This window comes from Arachis stenosperma, chromosome 10 (genome assembly GCF_014773155.1).
Source record: "Arachis stenosperma cultivar V10309 chromosome 10, arast.V10309.gnm1.PFL2, whole genome shotgun sequence".
NCBI lineage: Eukaryota > Viridiplantae > Streptophyta > Magnoliopsida > Fabales > Fabaceae > Arachis > Arachis stenosperma.
In genome coordinates this window covers 107,922,033-107,932,759 of record NC_080386.1, presented here as the reverse complement: position 1 = coordinate 107,932,759, position 10,727 = coordinate 107,922,033, and the positions used below count along the sequence as shown (strand labels likewise).

Below are 10,727 nucleotides of genomic sequence, written 5' to 3'. Positions count from 1 at the left end.
ATTTTTTTATTGTTTAGTATTTTAACTAATTTTAAAAATGATTAATTATGTAAGTTTATAACACATTTAAAATAATATAATTACATACAAAGTGCTTCTTGCACACATTCAAAATTATATAAGTAAATTTTAAAATTCAAAAATACACGTTCAAAATTATAAGAATGAATACTAATTATTTTATTAACGCATCCAAATCCAAAACTCATGTTAAAATAATTTGTTTATCCATCCAAATTTATAAAATTACACAATAAATAATTAATTAGCACATTTGTAAGTCAACTGTAAATAATTGTGTTCATCATAAAAAGATGTAGATAATATGTTCATAAAAATTGATTTTTTTCAGTTATAACACATAAAATTGTTAAGTTATATAAAATATTTTTGAAACACATTTAAAAAATTATAAATTTAAAATAATTAATTTTTTTTCAATTATAACACATCTAAAATTATTAAGTTATATATAAAATATTTTTTTAAAATACATCCAAAATCATAAATCTAAAATTTTATTTTTGGATGTGTATTTGAATTATAATCGGTTAGTAATTAAAAATCTTAAAATCGAAATGGGAATTTTAAAATTTAAAATTTAAATTTCAGTTTTATTTAGTTTGTATTTTGGATGCGTATTTAATTTTAAAAAGACATCAAATCTATTTTGATATGTTTGTTTTAATTTTTTTAATTATTGTAATAAAAGGTTGAATAAAAAACCACTTTTAAAAGATACCTAGTTGAACCTTAAAAATTAAGTAAAATTTGATGAAGTTTAAGTGGTTAAGTGATTATATAAAAGTTACGGCGAATCGGTAATCGTAAAATTCAAAATCGGATTCAAATTTAAATGTATGTTTTGAAAAGAAAATAATAAGGCTTTCGATTCTTTGTGAAGAGAAGAAACAGCCATGAAGAATTATTTTTGGGGGTATAAATTGATTTTTATAAAAGGATCGAGTTTAATATTATAATTATATAAATTTTTCGAGTATTTTAGAAAATAAATAAAGTTTAAGGATAAAATGGGTATTTTATAAAAGTTCAGGGTTATTTTTATAAATATGAAACAAAGACTAAAGGTTTAAACATAATTCTATAAAATATTGAGGTAAAAAATAAAATATCAATGCAAAAAGTTCGTGGTTTAGAAAGTAATTAATAAAAGTTTGAAAATAAGATTTTATAAAATAAGTTTTAAGAGTGTTAAAAATATTATTTTTATTTAAAATTACTCATTTATATTAGAGTAAATTATTATTATAATTATTATTTATCAAAGATATTATTTTATAAGAATATTATTATATGTATTGAGAAGAATAAAAACAGAGAGTAGTAAACAGAGTAATTTTAAAAGTTTTAGAGAGTACTGACTTAATTAAAGAACCTTATATTTCTTTTTTCATAAGATGTTTAGTGAAAGATGAGGGAATAATGTGAAGATAGTTTGAACTATTGAGGATAAATAAGTAAAAGACTAAAGAAAGAGAGAAGATAAATGACACGTATGATTATGGAAAAGTCACAAGATGGTGACGATAGTATGGTTATGGTGGCGAAGCATAAAAGTTAACAATAGTTGTGGGTTTTGTACGTGAATAATTCTGAGGGACGCCCGTAAATATGTAATGGCTTTCAGGAGAAGGGGTCAAATGCTTCAGTTGGAGAATCAGTGCCTGCAAGTACTTGCAGAGGTCATGTTTGACATACTTCAGCTGCAGAATCAGCACCTGCAAAGATTTGGAACTTTGCAGAGGTTATGCCGCTGAAATGCCTTATTTGACTTGCTAGTCGGATTGCGTCGGGTGCGGGTCGAAACCGACAAATGAGCTCATTACATGCGTTAGGAATAGACATGCATCATGTTGTTTGCACATTTACATTTGGTTGTGTTTGCTTGTATTACTTCTCTGTGATTGTGTTGTTTGACTTGTTTGTATGTTAGTTTGGTTTCTCTTACTTATGCTATTAGTTCACGGATGTATAGAGGTGAAATATTGTGGTTGAGAAATGATTATGTGATTGAGAGGTGAAATATTGTGGTTGAGAAATGATTATGTGGCTGAGAGATGATTAATATGACTAATTTTGTGATTATAATCTGTTTTGAGTTTAGAAATTTAAAGAAAAGTAATTAATTATCCAAAGTAAAACTAAAAGTATTTTTAGGAATTTAATAAAAATAGTTGTATTAAGTAAAGTTAATTATTTGCCTTTATTCATTACTTTTACAGCATTTCTATTCCCTACTTAGAACGTGTGGTTTGTTCTCACTCCAAAATCTTCCACCCTTTTAGTGACTCAGGTCCGAAAACTCAGTATGAAGCTGCGGACAATTAGTAAATTTACTTATGATTCCTGTTGTTTTTATAGAGTTTACACGCGCTTGTTGTTTTAGTTTTTATTTTATCCAGAGGGATAGGTATTGTATTCGAGTTTTATACTAAATGTATTCATATAGTATTTATTATTATTATTATTAGTAATTATGTGATTATTATTATTTGAAGATCTTTGATATGTGGTTTTAATTAATAAAAACAAAGTTTTTTAGATTTTTTTTTAAATTAAAACGCAATATCGATATAAAGACTCAATATTAAATAGATAATAAAAGAAAATAGATTAGTAACGCTTTATTTTTTATACGATCACGACGTACTGAAAGTTGGGTCGTTACAATAATAATAATTAATAATATTATTTTGTTAAAGCCATGCTAATTAAGGTTATTACACCCATATAAACTAAGTGATAGTGCTTCAAATAATCAAATATTCAGAGTAGTTTCTATGGCAGACAAAATAGTGTTCAAAGATTACTATAAAGTTATATATATTGGTGACCCTCTTTTTGTCAATTTGCTCTTTGGTCTCTTTCTCTATTCCCATTTCTTTTTAATTTGTTGCCAAACTTACCTGTTCCCCGGGGATCATTTATTTTAAGTTGGCTTTCTTTCCTACCCACTTGATAGAGATGTAGAGTATATTACATATTAGAGTAAATGGTATATTAGTTTTCGAAAAATTATTTATTTTTTAAATTAATTTTTAAATATTTTTTAATTAAATTCATTTTTTAAAGATTTTAAATTAATTATTTTAGTTTTTTGTTATTTTTATTGTTAACAACAGTGTCAAAAATTTGTTGATATAACACATTATATGATACTATAATACATATTTAATAGTCTTGATTGATGGCTAACATAATAAGTTTATGAAATTAGATTAAATCAATTCTAAATTAAAAAGTTTTAATGCCTCAAGTTCTCCTCTCATTTAGGTTTTGATTTGATCTTATTTCATAAACTTATCATATTAATAATCAATAAGACTCTTATATATTTATTGTATTATCACTTAACGTACCATATTAACAAATTTTGGTATCATCAACAACAAAAAAATGATAGAAAGACTATCGCGAGTAATTTAAAACTTTTAAAAAAATTAATTTAAAAATTCTTTTTGAAAACTATTTCAAAAAGCGAATAATTTTTAAAAAATGAATTTGACTATTTGCTCTTTTATATTAATAAGGTTTCAATAACATGTTGAATATTTAAATAACCTTTCAAAACATGACAGTTTATTTGTTTGTGGCCAATGCTTTCATAAATTATTAAAAACAAACACTACATACAATTATAAATTAATGTATTGTTATTAATATATATCTTTTAAAAAGAAAAATAAATTTTGTAGATTGACACAGGTTATTTTACTACGTATGTTTTCAGATTCTTTAAACGCTTACAGAAATATTTATAAACCATGCATGGCCAAAACAACATTCGAGTCAACATCAAAAATAAATTTTTGAATTCTTAAATAATAATAATAAACTGATTCATGTGCAATATATAATGAAACGTTTGGCGGAAATAAAAAGCTCTTAGCTAGAGAAATGTTTTCTTTCACACTAGCTAAAAATACCAAAACACTCCTATATGGTTATGAAAATAATATATAATAGGCACCCACAATCTTCATTTACGAATGATAGTATGTTTTTCATTTGAGTAAACTATTAAAATGATATTCAAAAATTTGTATTATTAACAAAATAAATTCTAAAAAATATTAACGATAAATAAGTTTTTGAAAGATTTAAAAACATGCATGATAAAAAAAATTAAATATTAAATATATATTTTAAAAAATAACTTTATTTTTTATGCAAATTTTTAGAATTATCGTTAAAAAAATAAGATTTTTTTTTAAATTTAGTAATTTTTTGTCAAGGTAATTTTTTTATTTTTTATTGTGAATGACTAAATTTTTTAAAAAATAAAAATAAAATCTAGAGATTAAACTTTGTTATAAATTTTTTTTTGCATCTTCTAAATATTTATTTAAATATTGCCACAAAAATTTAGATTTGATGGACAAGCTATTTGTTAAATATAATTTTTTTTGTTGTTAAATATAATTTTTTTTGTTACTTACAAAAAATATAATATTTATTAGTTCTACTTTTTATTGTATTTTAAAATTATTCAGGTATTATTTTGTCGATAACATCTTTGAGAGACTTTTTTGTCGACGATCGAATCTTTTTAGTACCGAATTAGTAATTAACCCTTTTTATTTTGAGGAAATTGTTAAACAGTACCCTAAAGTTTAATTTATACCAAAAAAATTCAAAAGATAAAAAATGACATACAATGTGATAAAAAATATTATATTTTTTATAAATAATAAATAATATTATATTTAGTAAACAATTTGTACATTTGATCTGAATATTTATTAAAACATTTAGATAACTAATTAGAAGTTGTATAAAAAAATTGGAGCAAAATTTAATTTTTAAAATTTGAAATTTAAAAAAATAGAAAAAATCATTTGATATAAACTTATCAAACTTTATATTTAAAAATGCTCTTTCTTTAATAATATATATTTTCAAAAAATTTTATCAATATATGATATATAATTTTTTTTATGATATATATTTAAGAGAAATACTAAAAAGTTATTAGAATTTATTGATTTTGATCATTAGTTAATTATCAATATTTAAAAATATAGACTAAAAATATATTGTTAAATTATTCTAACTAAAAAAATTAAATTGATAAATAAAAATGATAGGCAAAAATAATTTTGAACATTTCTCTATATTTTTTGGTGACTGAACATTTCTCTATATTTAATAGCAACATAATACTATTTGATAGCTTAGTCTAATTTTTTATAGTTAAAGACGACCTAGCTGACTCGCTCAGCCGGCAAAACCGGAAAATTTGGTGGTTTCTTTTTCTAGAATTGCGACGCACATGCACTCATGCAACTATGCAACACAATTTCTCCATTTGATAACGTTTTTGACTATTGAATGCGATCCCTTAACAAGTTTAATGTGGCATCTCATCTAAGCTATACAGTCAAAGCCTCTTTTTTTTTATAATTAAAATTAAACACGTTAAAAAGAAAATACATTTTTCAGTAGATTCTCACTGGTGATGAGAAATAACATAATAGGTGTTACTGTTTTTCAATTGTAATTTTATGAAAAAGAAAATAAAATTAAAGTTATGGAATTCTTGTAAATATTTTATCAAAGGAAAAGACTTTTCAATCTCCACTTATGATGAAAAAGAAAAAAGTGAACAATTCTCAGTGAAGCTACCTCTTTATCCTATTTTTCTTTTCTAATTTTTTTGTAATGAGTAAAGGACATACAAAAGCAACTAACCAACTTGAGGTAAATTGAAATGATGCGATGCTATATGATATTTGATATGATATTGATAATTATATTCATCATAATTTCACACCGTGTATATATATTTCTTCAAGATCAATTTTGGGAATTATTAGGCTCCATCTATATGGTACTTATAATATGTCCGAAATTGATGGCTGAACCAAATTTCAATTTTTAACTGCACTGTTAAGTTCAGGGAAGTAAGTTATCAGATAAGAACATGCAAGATAGAATATTCCTATCATGCAATATTGAATTTGAGCTACAATAAATATCCAACCATCTAAACTAGTGGTATCTTATTATTGCTCCTCTCATGAGACTTATGACTATCATTAAATTCAGCCCCTCCTTCTATTAAACACAGTACCAAGCAAATAATAACCCAAAAAGAGGTCACTTTTTCTTAATGAAATATAAATTGATATAATATAAGTGTCACATTTAGTGATAATTTGTAAATGATTTTCTTAGGAAAACAGCAAAAATATGAATTATAACTAAATAGTATTAAGAGGGGAAAAATAATTAAATACATAGTCTCAAACTTAAATAAGACATAAAAAATCAATTACTAATTAAACAACTCGCTCATTCATTCTCATTTTATTTGTTAAAATATAATTAGGATTAATTAAATCAATTAACATTATTTAATATATCTAAATATTTATTATAAAATATTACATCTTTATTATTTTAATTTTCTTAACATTTATAAATATCCTTCTATATTATCTCATTTTACATAATTAAAATACATATGAATCTTTTTTCTCCTACTATCTCTTACCCTTTCTAACACCATTAATGATAAAAATTTATATATTAACTCAATCTAATACAATAACCCATCTCATATCAAAACCCTGTTCATTTCCATTAGGCTCAGTCCCCACCCCAACCAAGAAATAAAATAAAAGGCACAACAGTTGTTTGCATTGCTTCCTCAACTCATAGTCATGAATTCAAACTTGAAAGACATAAACAAATAATTTTCCCTTTTGGTGGGTCAGTTTGACTGGATTGATAGAGAGTGGTAGTAAGCTGGTAGGGACCATTCCCACTAATTATTATTATTATTATAGTTGCCACCCTCCCTCTAGTTTCTTTCTTTCACTAGGATAAGGTATTGTGTTTCTTGGACCTCTCTCTCCCTCATGTTATTTTTTCCAACTAAGATTGCACTTTTTATTCTTCTTTCTATTACTCTATCTCCACTGTCTTTTCTGTCAGGAAGAGAAGAACTCCAAAGCTTAAAGAAGAAACTTCCCACACTGCAATTCTCTTTTCTTCCCTTCCCCTGCATCCAATTTGGAATGTATGTAAATGTAAGTCAGTCCACCTTGTTAACTTTATAATTAATATAATAAATATAAATATTAATTTTCTTTATTTAGCCCCCATATACATGTATGTATATATCACTTCCTCAATTGATGCAATGGTCCATTTCTGAGTCCTCTCCCACCAAAGCACCATATAATAATATCCCATTATATTTACCTCCACTCACTCACCACTTCACTTTCTATTTTCTTCCTCTGCTCTCTCTAATAACCAAAGCAGAAAGAAAAGAAAGAAAGAAAGAAGTTTTCTACTTTCTGATATAGGCATAAACATAGTGTCATTAGTGCCTCAAGAATATGCTTTTCAAACTTAGCTTTAAGGCTTCCAACATCACTCCACTTTTGATTTTCTGTCACTCTGAATCTGAAGTTCCATTACAGATATAACAAGTTTGCTTATTCTCTTCTTCCATGAACGAAGCCCGAATTGAAATCACGATTCCACACTTGTTCAGATGCCCAATAAGCTTAGACTTGTTGGAAGATCCAGTGACACTATGCACAGGCCAAACCTATGACAGATCAAGCATTGAGAAATGGCTTTCTGCTGGTAACCTCACTTGCCCAGTCACAATGCAGAAGCTTCACGATCCTTCCATTGTTCCCAACCACACTCTCCGCCACTTGATCGACCAGTGGCTCCAACTTGGCCACCAATTCCACCCTGGAAACTCCGCAACAATCGATTACTTGACCAGCCTCAAACACGCTCTCCAGTCTCCTGACTCCTCCTTGGACCACAAGTTACAAGCACTCCACAAGATTCAACTACTCTCCGACGAGTACTGCTCCTTCAAGCGCTCATGCTTTAACCAACTGAGCTATTTGAAGCTTCTATTACAACTTGTTTTCGAAACAAGATCCATGGAATTCACAGAGCTGGCGCTTTCTTGCATCGTAAAGTTGCTTCCTCTCGTGAATTTGGATCCGCTGAACATGATCAAAGACGAGTCGAAGCTATCAACGTTTGTTTCGTTATTGGAAAAGGGAACAACCAAGACCAAAACTAGCTTGTGCCATCTCATAGATTCAACCGCAACATCAACACAAACGCAAGAGTTATGTCACGTGCTTGGAAATTCACGGAAGGTGATAGAAGAGATTGTGAGACTAGCTCGCGAAATCCAGGAGGAAGAGTCATCTAAAGCAGGAATCAAAGCCATGTCAGCATTATGCAGCTTGCAATCGAACAGAGAGAGTTTGGTGAGAGGAGGAGCAATTGATGGAGTGATAGCATACATCTCGGGATCTGACAAGTTGCAGAAGAATTTGGCTCCAATGGCAATGGGGATAATAGAGAAGCTTGTGGTGTTAGAGAGTGGGAAAGTGGGAGTGGTGAACCACCCGAGTGGTATTCAAACGGTGGTGAAGATGGTGTTCAGGGTTTGCAACAACCAAGAGTATTGCTGTAGTGAGGTTGCTGTTGGGGTGCTTTTGGTAATTTGTCGTGATTATGGGGTTGCAAGAGAGGAAGCCATTGGAGCTGGGATCTTGACTCAGTTGCTTTTCCTTCTTCAGAGTCAGTGTGGTAACAAGACCAAGACCAAGGCCAGGATGCTTCTCAAGTTGTTGAGATCCAAGTGGAATCAGGAATCAAACAACAAACTATGAACAACAATCAACAATCTGTAGATCCATTGTGAATAATAATTAATTAATAAATTAAATCAAGCAGTATTTAGTTAGTTTTGTGGGGTCTTATTGTATTGATCACATTGTTGTTGCTGTGCAGTATTTGTATACCACATATATACTTTGTAATTATATATGATTATTGTCACCCCGGGGGATTTAATACTCAGTTTTGGGCCTTCTGGCCCTCATAAACTATGAACTTACTTAGCTCGAGATTATAGAAATTATGTTATTGTTGTTAATTTTCTAGTTTACGTACTTTAATTTAAAGAAAAGTATGGATAAACAAGAAAAATATTAAATAATATAAATAATAAATATATCAGATGTTTATTTTATTAGGTGTACAGATAGTTATTCTAATATTAAAATTTAGGTGGATAATTTAGAAGTGTAGTATATTTTTATTTGATTGGTGGTTATTCATGTTGTTCAAAAAAATCATTGGTTACCTAGCTTAATTCTTAATTTAAAACAAATATATATCAAGATAAAATTGGAGAAACTAAAATATTAGCTCTTTTTTTTTTAAATTCTAACACTTTTTATTGTTTGGAGAATTTACGGTTTATAATTTATAATTTAAAATTAAAAGTTTAAAATTTAAAATTTAAAATAAATAAAATTATTTTAAACAAAAAATGACTGATACTAAAAGAAAAATAATTTACTTTCTAACATTGATATAAAATAGTTTTAGGTTTTACTCTTTTGTTCGTATTACATAGATGAGAATGAAGCTCTACCTGATTAACCGTTAAAGTTAATGATATTTTTTCATGATGCTTAGATGTTTTGAATCTGCTCAATGAAGTAATTATTATAGGAGCCATTACATTCATTATAGATTAAATTTATTTATTTGTTTCTCTAGTTGTAATCAAATGCTACTATTTTCCGGTCTTATGGATGTAGATTCAAACATGTATATGTTAGAATATACTTACGAACTTATTGGGCTACTCAAAAGATAATGACATGATTATCCAATTAAAAATTATATTTGATTTGACATAAACAGTCACTTTCTTGGCTATATTTGTTTAGAATAATAATAATCTCCATAAACCAAATTTTCGAGCATATTCAGACTTTTTTATTTATAAGTAAAAATTTTTTATTGATTATTTAAATTAAAATATAAAAATTTACTAATTTGTATATTTAATGTCATTTTTATTTTCGCACATGCTTAGAATTAGAAAAGAAAAGTTATGCCAATAAAGTGTATAACACAAGTGCGCTTCCCAATGTGCTGTCCAAATTACTCTCTCTATGTAAATGGAAAACATCTGATTTAGCTGCAAGTGCAACATCTAATTTTGTATGCTTTAGTTTGGATTTGTTTTATGTTATGTTTATTAATTATTATTAAATAATAATGTAGCTATATGTGCACATTATAAGTATTAAAATGTTTGGTTGATTTGGCAACTGGAACAATGTATTGGCCACCACTGAAATTGCCCCACCATCGGTACCATTTTTATTCCTTCTCAATAAATAGATGGATACATGAGAAATAATTGATATCATCAACCAACCATATTCTTCCATTTACATATTGTGCTATTTAAGTAACGGGAATGCTAGAAAAAAAAAATAGTTAAAATTTGTGTTATTTAATATTTATTTATTTTTATTAATTATGACTATATACGCTTTTTAATATTTGTTTCCATATTTATTAACTGTAAAAATAATGGTAAATATACAAATTGATAAATTTTTGTATTTCGATTTAAATTGATAAATAAATTTTTTTATTTAAATTAAAAAAAAGCCGGCATATTCATGATAGGTAAAAAGGAACAACCTATACCGAACAGGTTATAGTATCTATTTATCTTGTGACAGGTAATGTTGGTAAAACGACGATGAATGGATACCTAATCATGTTGATGTTATGTTAGTATATGAAATAATGCTATATGGTACAACATACATTGAAATCATGAGAAACTAGTGGGGTATATAATTTAGATTAGATTAGATTATTTTGGTAGGCATATCTCTTTC

The 10,727-nt window shown here is 27.0% G+C and overlaps 1 protein-coding gene across 2 annotated transcripts; it reads left to right on the top strand.

Annotated features, from left to right (window-relative positions):
- Positions 1 to 6,851: 6,851 nt before the first annotated feature.
- On the top strand, positions 6,852 to 8,921 carry LOC130954813 (U-box domain-containing protein 25-like). 2 transcript variants are annotated; one of them, XM_057881583.1, is made up of 2 exons: positions 6,852 to 7,055; positions 7,455 to 8,921. In XM_057881583.1, the coding sequence occupies exon 2, from the start codon at positions 7,485 to 7,487 to the stop codon at positions 8,682 to 8,684; it is 1,200 nt and encodes a 399-aa protein (XP_057737566.1). In that variant the 5' UTR covers positions 6,852 to 7,055; positions 7,455 to 7,484; the 3' UTR covers positions 8,685 to 8,921. The 2 variants fall into 2 exon arrangements, with proteins under 2 accessions (XP_057737566.1, XP_057737567.1); XM_057881584.1 differs by having other exon boundaries at positions 6,856 to 7,055; positions 7,495 to 8,921.
- Positions 8,922 to 10,727: the final 1,806 nt, after the last annotated feature.